The sequence below is a fragment of the Netta rufina genome (genome assembly GCF_964035555.1).
Source record: "Netta rufina genome assembly, chromosome: 22".
NCBI classification, from domain to species: Eukaryota; Metazoa; Chordata; class Aves; order Anseriformes; family Anatidae; genus Netta; species Netta rufina.
The window spans coordinates 4,491,356-4,507,974 of NC_140146.1; the positions used below are offsets into that span (position 1 = coordinate 4,491,356).

Below are 16,619 nucleotides of genomic sequence, written 5' to 3' on the forward strand. Positions count from 1 at the left end.
TGCTATTACTCAATTGATTACTGCTACTGGTTGCTCCTTCACTTTTATTAAATGGCATTTTCTGATTGCAGTCTGCTGGATGGTTTGTTGGCTTTAGTTTTTTTCATGTAATAACTCCTGCTTTCCTGCCAGCACCAAATTCACTGCCTGGGGTAATGCTTTTTGGCTGTTCAAAAGTGGATATGAAGAGGTGTCCATTTAATTACGTGGCATCTCGGTATAAATTGCCTGCGTGCATAGTGTGGGAGTCTGTTCCCTGCTGCAAATCAGCTTTCCTGTTCTCTCTCTGTTTTTGTTGGGGAGAGGTGGGACATGGTTCTGCATTAAAGCCAGATACAGGCTTTTCACCCTCATTTATTATGCCTATCCATGGGTCTTTAGGAAACCTAAATGCTGATTTGGGAAGAAACAGTCTGTGAGCAGTGGCATTAATAAAGCTTGGTGTCCTACAGCATTGGTTCTACCAGTTGAATTCCATGGGGTCTGTCAGGCTTCTTTGTTTGGATGTTTGTAGCAGTGTGAAATCCCTGAGTGGACTCCCAAATACTTAAAAAGAATTTGAGTTCATTTTGCAGTCTTCTCCTCAGAGTTTGCCTAGTAATGGGAATTCATTTTTCTTTTTATCCATCTGCCTGTTTCCAATACATTAACATCCCTGAAACTGTTTCTCTTCTGCCAGATTGGATAGAAACTGACTGTGGAGCTTTTAGAGTTCCTATGCTAGGGTGCACAGGCAGATGTGAGCACAGAACGTTTGCTCATTTCCCTAGCAAGCCAGGTTCAAAACACTTCATTTTTCACATATACCTTTTTACCTTATTGGTGTTCCAGGGTGGATAGGCTAAAAAGGCATCCACATGTAGAAACAATGCACGGGGCAGGCTGCAGTCAACACGGGCTTGCACTGGGTTCGGATGAGCAGCATCTCTGAAACTTGTGTCTGCTTGCTGCAGTGCAATGCCTGCCCCGCTACTCAGAGCTGCCTAACTGGGCCTGCTCACTACTCTGAAATCCTGTAGCATGCCCCGCTACGTCGTTTTCAACACTTTCCTGCCTGGACAGTGGCAGGAATTGTGCTTCCAGGAGCGTGCTCTTTGCATTGACAGTAATAGCCGTTGGTTAGAGGGAAAGAGCATCACCCAGCTCCTCGCACTCCCCCGTGCACACACTCTGGAGCCACCCCGTGTACCTCCTCCCACTGCATTCCTGCAGAGCTCTGATACTGCTACTCCCTCCCAGAGCCAGCAGCACTCCTAATCCTGCCGTTCCTCTGCTGGCTGCCTCTGCCTGTCATTGACGGAGGCCTCATGCACTGAAATAAGGCTGGTTTTCAGCAATTGCTCTTCTCAGAACTCAGCAGGCTGGAGGGGGGTGGAAGGGAGATAAACATCAGAGTTCAACATCCAGACAAACACAGCAGAGCACACACAATAAATACATCCGCCCCCAAATGCAAATACATCAGAAGAGGTTCCTGCCCCAGGGCTCAGAGCAGAGCAGGCTCAGGCAGGAGAGCAACAGGATGAGGTGAGTGCAGTCACAGGGACCTTCCCAGCTCCCCTGGCCACCTGGCTCTGTGCAGGCCTTGCAAGGCAAGAGAATGATTGTGATCTGCAGTGTGACTGCTGGTACCTCCTGATTCCTGCCACTGTCAAGTGAGAGGGGTGTCTGCCATGAAGGTTTCAGCTAGCGCTGGGATATCAGTGATCTGATACCAAGATCAGCAGCTTGGATGCGTGGCAGTCGGGGTGTAATGAGCTGACACTCACTCTTTCTCCATTTGTTTCTGTTCCTTTGAGGCAGGCTGCTTCTCTTGCTAGCTGCGCTTTACGGTGGAGTAACCGGCAGTATCGTGCTGCAGAAAATGTATGGGAGGATCACCTCTCCTGACTTTCCAAATACCTACCCCAATCACAAGGAGAGAATCTGGAATATCACCGTCCCCAAGGGATATTCCATCCGCATCTATTTCACCCACTTCAACCTGGAGCTGTCCTACCTGTGTGAATACGATTATGTGAAGGTACGTGTAGGTCAGGTACACCCTTTAAAACTGTCTGTGTGTGATCCTGGGCACATGCAGAACCAACATAACTGTTATAAACAGTTGGTTCTAGTATGCTAGTAAAGTTCAGGCTCAGCTGATTTGTAAATGATGTGTTTGCTGAGGCCCATGGGACCAGGAAGTAGGGCTGATTGTCATGTTGGAACATTTGAAACTTAATTTTGTTATGCTCAGAAAACTCTGATGTTTCCCTTTTGTGAAGCAAAAAGTTTGAGATGTTGCCCAGAACAACATTTGAGCTTCATTTTCCAGAGCTACAGTGTATGTTTTACGTTAACATGTAGTACTGTACCCAGCGTATAATGGGAGACGTAGAAGTGTAAGTGGTAGTCTAAACAAGATATGTCAGCTTGTCCAAACATGCACTTGCAACACTCGCTATTGTGCTTTTGCTAGCTAATGTGAGAAACAACCTCGGGAAGAGAAACAGAGATACTGGCTTCGGGAAGTGTTTGGGTGATGAGCAGTGTCCCTGAAAGGTTTGTACTCCATGTGCTACCGTGTGCTGCAGTTAGGCAACCCGGCTGCTCATTTAAGGCCATCCTACCGCTGCCCCATTTTTTTGTTTGGGTAGACCTGATATACATCAGAGAGGGAGCTGTATGCACAGGGAGCGTGCAAAACCACTGCCCTGACAGTGCTTCAAAATCTGATGGGACCAGGTCAGACAGCCGTGTCTAGGAGGATCTCATTTCTATGGTTTTATATTCTTTGTGTCCAAAGAAGGGCTACAAAGCTGGTGAGGTGTCTGCAGAACAAGTCTTAGGAGGAGCAGCTGAAGGAGCTGGGGTTGTTCAGCTTGGAGAAAAGACTCAGGGGAGACCTTATTGTACTTCACAATTACCTTAAAGGAGGTTGTAGTGAGGTAGGGATCAGTCTCTTTTCCCAAGCACCAAGTGATAAGACAAGGGGAAATGGCCTCAAGTGGCACCAGGGGAAGTTAAGGTTGGATATTAGGAGAAATTTCCTTTCTGAAAGGGTTGTGTGGCATTGGAACAGGCTGCCAGGGAAGTGGTTGAGTCACCATCCCTGAAGGTCTTCAAGAAACGTGTTGATGGAGAGCTTAGTAGTGTGGTTTAGTGGTGGACTTGTCAGCACTAGGTTAAAGGTTGGACTAGATGATCTTAGAGATCTTTTCCATCCTGAATGATTTTGTGATTCTAGATGGCAGGTTGCTCCCGTTCCCCACATCTGTGGTGTTCTTCCTGCAATTTTCTTTGGGCAGGACAGAGTACTCATTTCTGATAGCCTGTAGTGTATGCAGTTTTATCGCTACCAGGGACCACATGACCCCCATATATCAGAACATTTATCTTGTATTAAAAAGAAGATAAATGAGGAGCTGCAACTGTAATAAGTGAATCACAGAACACATGAGTCACTGGCTTAAAGAGACCTTTTGTTATACATTTGAATTTGTCAGTGTATGAAACCTTTTCATCCCAGTTATCTCTAGCTTTGGCCTCAGTCATGTCTCCTACACACGAAGATTTGACTGTCACTGACAGCGCAAAGTTAACAAGAGCATTATGTACAATAAGCAAAGCCTGGTGCTGACAGCCCGGGATGGCCTCAGCTTTGTGTGGGCCTTTGAAAAGAAAAAGGGAGATAAAAGTATAGGCTTAAGTCACAGAGAATAGGGGAAATCCTCTTATGTGTCACTGGATCTGGATTAACCTCCAGAAGCACCTTTTGAGAGCATCCAAGTCTAGAAGTGGCCTGAAGCACTTCTCACACACCATTAAACTCATGCTGTCCAAGCAGGTTGGGAAGAGCAAAGCTCTGAGATCGCCTGGTAGATCTGTCTGTGTTTTGCAGCTGAGCTCTGGTGGGAAGACTTTGGCTACACTATGTGGAAAGGACAGCACAGACACCGAGGAGGCTCCGGGCAACAAGACGTACCTCTCCACTGACAACACCCTCACGGTGGTGTTTCGGTCCGACTACTCCAATGAGAAGCCATTCACAGGCTTTGAGGCCTTCTATGCTGCTGAAGGTAAGAGCCCAGGCCCTCTTGTGTTGGGAGAGACCCAGCTGTGGTGGGGTTGGTGCTTCCCTGGGCTCTCACAGACTCTGGCTCCTGGTGTTAGGTGAGAGAAGGCAGCCTCAGTGCATGGAGACAGAAGCAGAAGGGCACAGACACCAAAGACAAGCAAGCCACCCTCATAAAAGCAGTGGTTCAGACCAAGACCAAGTGCTGTTAGAAGGTGTTGGTTGTCTAATTCTTTTGTGTTTCACCCATTAGATGTTGATGAGTGCAAACAGCTGTTTGATGGTGAACCCCTCTGCAATCATCACTGTCACAACTACGTGGGGGGCTACTATTGCAGCTGTCGGGTCGGCTACACACTGCACGAAAACAAGAGGACGTGCACAGGTGAGTCCTTGCAGATCAAGAGAGACTTTCCTAGCTACAACATCCACCTAAATTTAGGTACAGCACTGGGATCAAGATCAAGGCTGCTTTTTTGGGTTTTGTTTTTAACATCTCCTATGGGATGCTCCTCCTAGAGCAGCTGGAAGGAGGTGTAGGGGCTTAGTCACGTCTGTGAGTAGAGAGCATGCTTTGCAGAGTGGCTGTGGGCTAATTGCAGCCGTTAGGGCCAGCAGTATTGTGGTGCAGTAAAATGGTGCACTGGCAGTTGGCAGGTCCAGAAGAGAAGCCAATGGCTGGTGTGGTGTGAAGGTAACTTGCTTTGGCTGCTCCTTAATCAGCATCCACCCCTGTTCAGCTTTAGGCAGGTTGAACAGAGAAGCAAGAAAGTCATCTTCTGCTGCCCACTGCAGGCACTGCCAGGCTTCGTGGCTGTCAGTGCAGCCAGCCCTGCAACACCCGAGTTTATCGTGCTGTCTGGGTACTGAGATACCGAGTGTTCTGGACCTGATTTGTGGATGTGTTGGAAAAACTAACAGTCGAGTTGCCAAGTCTCATGGAGAAAGAGTTTGCTTACTGTCCCTGGAGGGACCCAGGCTGAGAAGCAGCACAGTCCACCCATCACTGACAACAGATACAATCATCCACTCAGTAAATGAGAGGCAAGGCCAGGCACAAAGCACTTCTTCAGAAGGGCATACAGCATGAGGTGTACCTAGCTGACTCCTGCCTGGCTGTGCTGTTCAGTGCTCAACTGGGGAAAGCTTATCTGCTGGCAGGCGGCGAAGTGTCTGAATCAGCACAGCGATCAGCTCCTCTGGATTCACTTTGTCTGCAGTGGAACGTGTGCCTACACATGGTAGCACATTCAGCCTTGGTGCGTGCAGCTTTGCCCACCTGGAGCTGAATCCTGTCTGAGAGAACCAGCGCACAAAACTGCTCACAAAATATGTCGTAGGTGGCAGCAAAGACAGGGCTTGTCTTTGTGCTTCCTAGGGCTGAAATGCAGAGCTGGGTGTAGCTTAGAGTGCTTATGGCAACCTTGACATTTCACTTCCCAGCTACAGCCTGTTACAAACCCTCTCCAGCCATGGCTGCCTGGGTTTGATTCGATTCAAACTCCTCATATCTCCACTGTATTAAAACAGACCTATCCGTTGTTCAGCCTCTCCTTCCTAAAGTGATGGCTTTTAGCAGAAGTGTATCAACAATACGGAAGGGCTGGGCTACCGTGCACTGCTGATGGGTGGAGGCATGTGTGTTGGGAATTGTGGTGCAGCCGATGTGCTGGAACTTGTTCGCATTTCAGAGGCCTTCAGATGCAAGTGCTGCAGCCATTCCAGCTCCCGGGCTGGGCTGGAAAGCAAAGGTCTTCATTGCCTTCATGACACGAGGGCAAAAGTTGCCCCTTTGATTTTTGGTTCCTGTCTGGGTGGGCTAATATTGACAGGCTCTTTTTTTCTCTCCTTTATTTTCCAGCGTGAGATAATTAAGCTTCTCCTCGCTTAGGCAGAGATGGAGACAGATGTGCTGGGAAGAGCTGCTGTGCCCTCCCCCATGCCCTGCCTGTTGCAGTCTGACCAAGGGCCGCAGGCTTCTCTTGCTTGGTGACTTGTATGTCTCGTTTCCTTGCCTTTCAGACCTGCTTCCCGTAGCCAATAAAGAGGCCATTCCATGTTGAAACCTCATGGCATCCTCTGGGGCATTCATTCTCTTGCATTTCCCATGTGTCAGTAGGGAAAGAATGAACTAGATAATGCAGGGGCTCTTACGAGAGAAGCTGAGCATCACAGCTGCCTGAAGCCTTTTGAAATTTCTTGTCCAGCTCTTGTTGCTTGACCTTCCAGAGTTCTCAAACTACAAAAAGATTAGAACTGCACACACGTTCCCTACTGTTACTTTTAGGTAAGCTCTTGTCTGCACCCAGACTTGTAGATTGAAACTATTTATATTCAGAGCCCACTCTTGGGAAAGGTTTGATTTTTTTTTTTTTCCTGGATCCAAATTTGGTGACTCTGACCGTATCTCCTGAAGGGAACTGAGTCATATTGCTGAAATTTGGTCTGGTGAACAAAACCTCAGAGTTCCAAGAGTATGGCAAAGTGATGAAAATGTCACCAGGGCAGTTTAGGAGAGGACTAGTGTCTTGCATTCATACAAGGGAAAGCAACAGTGCCCCCTGCAAAGATGATGCAGCACAAGGAATGCTCTTCCGTGCAGTTTGCAGCACTGGTTGATAACTGTCTGAGTCCCTCATGGTGCCCCTTACTACTCCATATACATATTAATTTGTTGTCCCTTTACACTGTACCCTTTTAGGGCAGGGACCATCTTGCAGCATGTTGGAGGACTGTTGTGCTTGGTTCTTTGTCAGAGGGTACAGCTCCCCTTCTCTGTGGTGGAACCAGGATGATAATTGCAAGGAAGAGGTTAACAAGGCAGAGCTGAGCAGCTGAAGGTGAACTGCTGGAAGATAAAACAAGGCTTTGTTGAAAAAGCTCAAGGGATTAAGGATCATTAGTCAATCAGCATTTCTTTATTTCTGCAATTTAGCAGGAGTGCTTTTAATCCTCATTTATGAGGCTTAGTGCTTCCAACCCCCGGCTCTACTCTTCAGTGCCTGGAGTAAATGGGGAGGAACCCTTTCCCAGGTGAGCATGGGAGGCACTGAGAGTCTTGGAGATGAGACGCTTGACTCGTTTCGGGTCGCTGCGTTTTCAGGCTTCTGTGTGATCTCGAGCAAGTCACTCAGTGCTGGCTTTGACTGTCCACCTGCAAAAGGAGAGGTAACATCACTGCCCCGACTTACCTGGAGATGCGTAGTAAGTGTCACAGAGGGTAGATGCTGCAGGGGACGGCTTGGTGGTGGACTGGTTGTGCAAGTGATTGCCAAGAGGCTGCTTTATGGTCACAGTGAATTTGTGATCAAAGCAGCTTGAGTTTTTGTCATGGCTCAGCGACACAATTTATGATCCACTTTTCATTAGAGACCTAATGAGCCAATGACAATGGACTTGCAAGTTTTGAGCAGGTCGTTTTTCAGAGTTCAAGCCTCTGGCAAACAGCTCACTGCGGTTCTAATAAAAATATGACCTGAGCATAATTGAGTACTCTCTGGACAGCCTTAAAGCCTGGACGGAGAAGTCAAGGGACAGCATTTCTTCTGGGAGATGTTCAAAAATTATTTGATCCTTTTTGTGCTGGCTAGTTTATGACTTTGTTGCTTGCGGACTTACGGAAAAAAAAAAAAAATATTGCCCTAACAAAGGGAACTCCCAGCAGCCACATGCAGGAAATCAGAAATGAAAGGTAAAGTCCAAGCCTCTCCATCTTCAAGCTGCAAATTTCTTTGGACTAGTACAGGGAGGGTATCTTCTGTTGGGTCAGCTAGTTTGGGCTGCTCATGTGAACTCAAGTCAAGAGAGCTTACTGGTGATGACTAAAAATTTTCCAAACAATATTGTGAAAATCTCCCATCAAAATCAGTAAACTGAATTTAAGGGAGAAAGATGAAACAAAGAGTGGAGAATTATTAGTCTGTATCTTTCCCCTTCTTTAGTCCCCAAAAACAAGGTGAAAAAAAACATTTTCTGACTTACTGGGGTGTTAATGGTGCACTGGTCTTATTACTTGTACCTGCGTATTCCTTCTTTACGCAACAGATCCCATGCCCAGGCAAAAATGGTTTTGTAGGTAATAGGAAGGGATTCTGATGCAGAACTAGAAGCAGATTTCAGATTTTACCTTCTTAATGATTTCAGTGGGGAGTTAGGGGTGTAAAGATAGTACTCATTACGTTGTGGTTTGTATGTTTAGGATAAGACTTCACACTGAGTCTTTTTACGCACTCAAGGATTTATATTTTATCTCTTCCTATAATTGCCTCCAGACTACTCCTTTCGGGGCTGTAGAACAGCAATAGATATTATCAACGCGAGGAAATTTCAGTTCTTAAAAGAGACACGGATTTTTTTTCCACTGCCATAGCTGTGAACTGTAGACTGCTAGAGCTGAATATCAAGTAGCTTTCGGGTTTTGGGGTGTTTCTCAGCCTGGGTTTGCAGCAGGTGGGAAGAAGTATTATAGCAGGACCTTAAACCTGGGAAGAGGCAGTGAACTCTATGTGTCCCTGGCAGTTATCGTAAGTAGCACCTGCAGCAGCGTGGCAGAGTGTGCTGGAGAACATTCTTTATTCTCATATAGCCATGAAATGCCTCTGTAGTTTGAGGCAGAATCAGTGGAATTACAGAAACGTGCATTTAGCTGAGAAGAATGAGATAATAACAATTAAGAAAAAAACCCACTTGCTGATAATTCTCTACAAGTGCAGCATGAAAGGAAAAGATTTAATTCCCATTGTAGCTCAACTGATTTCTTCTGGTGCAGAACAGTGTGCTGTTAGGCTAGATGCAGAGGCAGCCAGAACCTCCATGTGAATTAGTTAAGCTTTCTCTGCTTCTTTGGATTAAGAGGGGCATTTCAAACAGGATTTTAAAATTAGGAGACTGCTCAGTTTCCACAGGATAGGCCTTTATAGGTATTTGTTGACCGTTTTTCTCTGTGTCTTTGTGAATTGTGTTTGAAAACCTAAGACAATAAATTCAGAGTACAGCACATACAGATGCTCAGTCACTGTGATGATGGAAAGGTTTATGTCAAATAAAAGCAGTTGCTCATAACTTTCTGGGAAGATGGACAGAGAAAGATTGTTCTAAAATTGCAGCTTCTGCTAAAAGAAACACACAGGGGTACCCAAGTGCATCATTACTTGTGTTGTGGTATTGTTGTGTTAAGAGTCACACAAACATAAAACAAAAAGATAATCCTTCTACCTGTTCCTGCTTTCTTTTCCAAGTAAAAACATACCAAATACTTCCTATAGCAGCAAGCAGTGCTGTTGCATAGATTATAGGGTCGAAGCAGGTTTTATTCTCTGAAGTAAAAAGCGCTTAGAATCCTGGCTAATGAAATCCGCAATTAGTTAAGGGACAGTCACGTTCATTTTCTCATTCAAAATTCAATCCTTTTCCATTAAAATTACAACCATAAACTGCATGGTCTATTTTAGATGATAATCTGTAAATAAGGACTGGCTAATGGCATTTTTGTTGATGGAAGTTAGCGCAGTGTATTTGAGGATACGATTCAAAGTCAAACGATTTCCCTCTTACAATTAATTCAGCATCACAGTGGTGCAAAAATATGCCGGTGTTATCAGCCGGTCCAGCATTCCTCATCAATTAAAGGATTGCTCATACAGCTCTTGCAGCACATCATAAAGCCTTTGTTCCCAGCTGATCAAAGCACCACTTCACAGTGATCAGATGCTGTCAACAAGCAGAGATCCTCAGGGCACTTGTGGCTGTTCCTTCTTGCTTCTCTTCAGCAGGGAGCATTTGTGGCTCCAATTGTGTCAGCAAGAGGCACAGCTGGTTTTGCTCAGAGAATACAATTACATTCTAAATGTCTGGCAACAAAGGCATTAAAAAGAAAGAGCTGCATTCAGAGGCTTCTGGAATTGAGGAGCTGATAGCTGTCCTAGCACTCTGCACACTCTGGTGTAGCAGAGGAGCTACAAATTTAACACCTTGGAAGGTTTCTGATGAGCTTCCAGCCAGCACACTTCAGACCACCAGCCCTGTGGCTAAGTGGTGCTCCTGCTGATGTCCTTCCCCACGCTGCTTGAAAGGTAGGAGTGCAGGATAATGGAGGCCTACCCCAACAGAGAGGGGGCAGCTTTCTCAGTGGTGACAAATGCCTGCTGGTGGAATGGGCGACTCTTGTTTCACTTCATAGGTAGTTAAATCCATGGTTCTGAAGCTTTCTCTAATGGACAACAGTAGGAAAAGATCAAAAGATCCACAACTGTTCCTCAGTATGGCTCGACTGAGTTAATGCATCTGTGATCATTTTCTGTTATTTTTTTTTTTTTCTAGCCCTGTGTCAGAACCATTTTTTTACTGAAAGAACTGGAGAAATCTCCAGCCCTGACTATCCGGCACCTTATCCCCCACTCAGCACCTGCAGCTACAACATCCAGGTAGAAGATGGCTTCCTGATCACTCTGGAATTCGTGGAGACCTTTGATGTGGAGACACACCCAGAGGTGCTGTGCCCCTATGACGTCCTTAAGGTAAGGTGAGGCTCTCACAGCCTTTGTGAGACAAGCCCAGCTCTTTTACTCCATCTTTCTCAGTCTGTGTCTTGCTCTGTCCATTTCAAGTTTTGTCTCTCTCTGTATCTCTCCTCATTCGTTTTTCTTCTCATCCCTTCAGTTTTGTTGTTCTGTTCCTTCAGCACCTTTCTCCTTTGGGAAATTCACCCAAACAAAATGCAAGCTCACGTGTCTGTGATGACTTCAAAGATTTTGGATCATCACAACTTCACAGACCAGTGATGGCAGGGAACTCAGTTAAATCGTTTCCATCCAGTTTGCTTATTGATAAGACGGATCCAATGATCACTTCCGAGGAATTCTGTATCACGTAGGATGCTTGGAGAAAAGGCCCTCTGTGAGTTACTGGAGTGGCGAGCCATCACTCTAACCAGTTGCCTTTCTTTTGTATGCTTTGCAAGAAAGGGCTAGTGAAGTTCAGGGAGTCATTGGATTAAAATAATTTTGTTCTTCATTGAGCCTCATGGGGGAAGGAGTAAAGACAGTTTGTTTATCTTCTCCTTTTTAGATTAAAACACCCAAAAAGCAATTTGGCCCATTCTGTGGGAAGACTTTGCCTGCGAAAATTGAGACACAAACTAGTGCTGTGAATATAACTTTCATAACTGATGCCTCGGGAGCACACACTGGATGGAAGATGAAGTACATGGCAGCAGGTGGGTAAGAGACCTCTGTTCAGTTCTCAAGTCCCAACTACTTTGGGATCTTCATTCTGGAAAGGCATGAATAGTGCCTAAATAATCATGCTTTGAAGTAGTAGTTTCATACTTAGTTTTTGGTAGTGTATCTGTTGAACAACGTATCCACTAAGTAGTTTACTTCTGAAGTAAAGTTTTAAGAGAATCCCAGAATTCCTGCTGGCCTTACAGTTAACCTCTAGTTTAGGCATATGATTTTATTTTAAGGAATAAGCTTCCCAATCGATTAAAAGTTAAGAGATGTGTGTGTAGGCAACACATACTGGGCCAACCCTGTCAGCATAGCCTGCCTCTGGACAGGTTGCTGCACACCTTTGATGTGAGAACATCATGGTCAGTTCACAGTTTTTTTCTCTGTTCTCGGTAATTTTAAATCTGTGTCTATGTGAGTGAAACAGCGCAGAGAAAGAGCAGAGAGAGCGTTGGCATCGTCCCCACGCCCTCCCCAAGGGCCTTGAGCGGTAAATAGCAAAACCACTTTAAGGGGAATACTGTGTGCTCTGGTTCTCTGCAGGTTTGCCATGCCCCAGTCCTGAAGCACCACCTCATGGTCACATAGCACCAGTGCAAGCGCAGTACACTCAGGGCGACCGCTATGCTCTCTCTTGTGACGTCGGATACGTGCTGCTTGAAGTAGGTGAACCGCGGCAGTCAGCCCTATTGGACGTGATTTCTTAGGGGTTAAACCTTTTCTCATTAACAATTTCTGGTGTTCACATACTACAGTTATGAGGCATACTCAGTACACTGAATTTGTCAGCAATTGCCCTGTCTTTCACATCATCCCCAAAGACCTGTGTCTCCGTGTTTGCCTGTGTGCATGTTTGCTGATGTTGATTGAACACTGCTGCTTAGAGATTTGCATCTAATTACGTTGGAAGAATAGAGTGATTTTACAAAAGATTTCATGAGAGCAGCGCAGTGAGAATTTCTTGTTGTCTTTCATTTGTTATTTCATCTCTCCAGGGAAGTTAAAACTAGGATACTTGGTCATTTCTGCTGAATGCAGCATTTCACACTTGGTTCTTAATAGCATTGTGCTTCCCAGCAGGCAGTTTTGGAAGATGCTTTAGGCTGTGTATGCGTACAGCAAAATTTTACAATCACAGTTAAGTGGCTGTGTTTTCAGGGAAGCACACGGACTTATTTCAACAATTATTTTATAATCTGTCTGGTTTGGTAGTTCTACAAATTTACTGTTTATGTAGAAAGAGAACACAGCTAAACTGATACGCCAGTTAGTGTTCATCAGGAAATGGATAAGAAATATGGATGTGTGTGGAAATAGATAAACACAGGCTGTGGTCCGTATTGTCCTTGAAATGCGCTGACTGGTTCTGTGTGCTGTCATTACTGGAGACAAGGCAGCTCTAAGTGGTAGAACTGCTACCTACAGCAAATGCAAATTAGCCTCAAATTTCTAGATAGGGTAACTGTCCCTCTCATTAACAGCCATCCGCTATGGGCTTTATTAGCACATTGAAGAGATTAATGAGGTTGGTGTAGGAATGACTTACTTTTCTCATTCAGAAAGTAGTGCAGCAGAGCAGTTGTAAAGACGTTTTAAGCAAATAAAAATCTAGTTACTGTGTTTTTGCCTTATGAGTGAGCAAAGAAATGTGTAACTGGTGCTGTTTTTTCTCTAATTAACACTGTTAATTTGATGTGAAAGTAATACGACCTTTTATTTCCATTCACGCTTCTTGGAGAATGAAAATGTTGTGATGTCTTTTATAGCGGAATGCCAAAAGAATGCTTCTTGGAACAAACCAATGGCAAAGTGCATCAGTAAGTCAGTGCTAATATTTGTGAATTGGAAAATTTCTGTGTTAATATTGGTTATAAGAAAGAACAGAAGAAATACATTTCTTCTGCTTGGTAACTGTTCCCTTTCTTGTCCAAGTGCATTTTGGATTTGTAAGTTAGATGATGTTTCAATTTCTACCATTCTTTAAAATCTCTGAAAAATAATGGTGGTTATTTCAAAATAAATAAATACAATGGTCCTTTGAAATACCTGCACCATCTTCCAACAATTTTATATAACAACATCAATTTTAAGAATTATCATTGGAGAAAAACAACTAAAGTACTTGTACTCATAGAGATTTATCTTTATTTTAGTTAGTACGTGTTCCGTAGTAGATGCATTAGTTTCCTCTGTGTATGTTGTATGCTGTGAGAGCTGCACAGTCACAGCTTGTCTCATACATGGGGTTGCAGATTTTCTGAGAAAACCACAGCCTCTACCAAAACCTTTACAGCTCCCAGTACTCAACCATGGTGGTATTAATGTCTGTCTTCCTGCCTAATTCTGAGCACAGAATCTTCACTAGGATTTCTGTTCTTGGATATCTTGAAGAAAGAGGCCTTGTACCATTTCTTGAATTAAATGTTGAAATCCTGCTTGGTTAGGTTGACGTTGAGCCGAATAGCTTTTGTTGTTTTTTGTTCGCTTGTTTGTTTTTGTTTTAATATATGTTTTTGAATTGCTTTAGTTGTTGACTGTGGTCAGCCTGAGGAGATGGACAACGGTGCCTTCACATACCTTACGGGGCCTGAGAAGACCACCTACAATGCTGAAATTCAGTACCACTGTGAAACCCCCTTCTACGTCATGAAGGCTAACAGTAACGGTAGGTCATAAACACCAGCTTGAAAATGGTTCCTGGTTCTCTTGGTATGAAGAGGGAACACACCTGACTTATATAGAAATACCTGTGAAAGTCAGCAGGACCTTTCCAAAACATGGTGCAAAGGCTGAAAACTTTGGGAAATGTTATTTGTCTCTTTAAGGACTTGTACGTAAGAGTACTGCAATGTCCCCAGGTGGGCTCAATTCAGTAACAGTTGGGAGCTTAACACATTTTTATCATTCCCCAGTTAGTGGCATTACGTGCTTGTGTGGTAGTGAAGGCTTCAGGAGTATTAGATCCTGAGAACAGCCAGAGGGGAAGTACGTGCTGTAGTCACTTTCTGATGAGTGCAGTAAACATGAAGGAGCCCTAAAACACGATGACACTCTGCAGACATTGTCAGACACTTCTGAATTGCTTGAGAACTATGCCCAGCTATTTTATTCACTTGGTTTTGTTTTCTCTGAGATGCAGGTAAATATACATGCAGTGACGACGGATTCTGGAAGAACTCCAAAGGAGAAATAACACTGCCTGTCTGTGAACCAGGTAATGCAGGGATGTATTACCATTGTTGGAATTAGCAGTTACAGAAGAATCATAAAGCTGTCAGCTAGCACTTACTGCTGTTGGTACACAGTCATGCTTTGTTACAGGGACGCGAGGTAGACTCTACATAGGTCTATGCTGAAGGAAGCAGCTTGTTTTTGATATAACATGTCTTAAGTGCATCATGTTGGAACTCAAAAATTCTTGTGAAGAGGCTAAACTCTATCCTAAACTCCTAACCTCTAGCCTAGTGACCTACAGATGCTGGGCTCTAATGAAGTTACTCAGCTAAGCTTTTCCATTGTTTATGTACCCAGCTAAGTAATAGATGTCATAACACACATATCTTATAGTTTAAGTACCTTTAAGTTGATGAGGCACTTTATTTTAGAATGTTCGTTTTAAAAATCAGACGACCATCTTTATTTTACTACTATTTTCCAAAACGGCAAGTGCAGTAATAGCTCCTTCAGCAGGGAGGAACAATAAACTAAAACTGTTCCAATAATGACATAGTGTGACTGGCACTCCTCATAGTTATCCATACCGAACTTATATTTTCCTGTTAAATTGTTCACTGTTTTTAACAAGTCTTGGTCTTACCTGAGGTTCTCTACTGCTGCTGGTATTGGAGATTAATGCCAGAAACTCTGTAGTTCAGTTCCCCTTGAAGAGAGTAAAAAGCTGAACCATTTACTCCAGTTCCATTCTGAAGATTGCAGTTTCATAACTAAATAAATTCTTGTTTTTCAATTGCTTGGAATTGTTTCTGACAGCAAAATTGAACCAGTCTCCAGAATTATTTGAGAGGGGGAAAAAGCCACTGAATACCCTTAATGCAGAATATGTTTTGTTTGTTTGTTTTTAGATGCTCAAACTGCTAAATTAGTTACTCTGTAAAATTACTCAAGATACAAAAATGAGTTTTGGGAGAAACATTTTGCAATATAAAAGCCTAGTTGTTCTTATCTTTTAGATTAGAATGTCCATATATTCCAATTACCTTAATTTACATTTAGAACAAATGCATCGAGATCTCTACGCCCAAATTCTTAAGCAAAACTGTCTCTCTTGATTATAGAACTTTTCCAAAGGCTGTATGTTCTACTGACTAATGAAAATTGTATGCTAAATCAAACATTCATTTGGAAGCAATTTTACTATTCAGAATAATCTAGGAATTACATCTAGAATCATTAACTTAATTTTACCCATACCAGCATAATGAATCAATGTCCACATCTTTAAATGTTAACATTTATTGCTGCATTCTTTGTTTTTGCAGTTTGTGGAGTGCGGAAAAGTGGAACTGTGGAACGTATATATGGAGGAAGGAGAGCCAAGCCTGGAGAATTTCCTTGGCAAGTGATGTTAATTACTGAGCATGAAGGTTTAGGAGGTGGTTCGCTTCTGTACGACAGCTGGGTTTTAACAGCTGCTCACGTTGTAGTTGAACAGAGAAACCCCTCAGATTTGAGGATTAAACTGGGGATTTTGAACAAACGTTCAGACCACTATGAAGAAGCCTGGGCAGAAAAAATTTTTATTCATGAAGGTTACAAAAATGATCCTGTTAATTTTGATAATGATATTGCCTTGATTAAACTGAAACATAAAGTCCCCATCAGTACCAATATCACACCCATTTGTTTACCAGGAAAAGAAGAAAGATTTCAAATGAAAGCAAATTATATGGTAGCTGTATCGGGTTGGGGAAAGACTGAGACGAGGAGCTCTTCCGTTGTACTGCTGTACACCGAGTTGATAGTTATCAGTCAGAAAGAGTGTACAGATGCATATGCAAATAAATCATTTAATGGAAAACCTCTCATGGTAACAGAAAACATGCTGTGTGCTGGAGCTGAGGGAGGGGGCAGAGATGCATGTAGTGGGGACAGTGGAGGACCACTGGTGTTCTTAGATGCTCAGACCAAAAAATGGTTTGTTGTTGGCATTGTGTCCTGGGCTTTAGACTGTGCTGTTTCAGGGCAGTATGGGGTATATACAAGAGTAACCAATTACATCCCTTGGATTGAAAGCATAATTTCAAATAATTCTTAATTGTCAGTTAAGTGAAGTCACACCAGCTCTTCACTGTTACTTGGGTTACATTACTAGCTAG

The 16,619-nt window shown here is 43.7% G+C and overlaps 1 protein-coding gene across 1 annotated transcript; it reads left to right on the plus strand.

Moving 5' to 3' along the window:
- Positions 1–1,864: 1,864 nt before the first annotated feature.
- MASP2 (MBL associated serine protease 2) lies at positions 1,865–16,558 on the plus strand (the record flags this gene model as incomplete). The annotated part of the gene is made up of 10 exons (XM_084299986.1): positions 1,865–2,023; positions 3,884–4,061; positions 4,311–4,442; positions 10,376–10,572; positions 11,123–11,270; positions 11,827–11,945; positions 13,022–13,100; positions 13,811–13,948; positions 14,423–14,497; positions 15,783–16,558. The coding sequence occupies 10 exons, from the start codon at positions 1,865–1,867 to the stop codon at positions 16,556–16,558; spliced, it is 2,001 nt and encodes a 666-aa protein (XP_084156112.1).
- Positions 16,559–16,619: the final 61 nt, after the last annotated feature.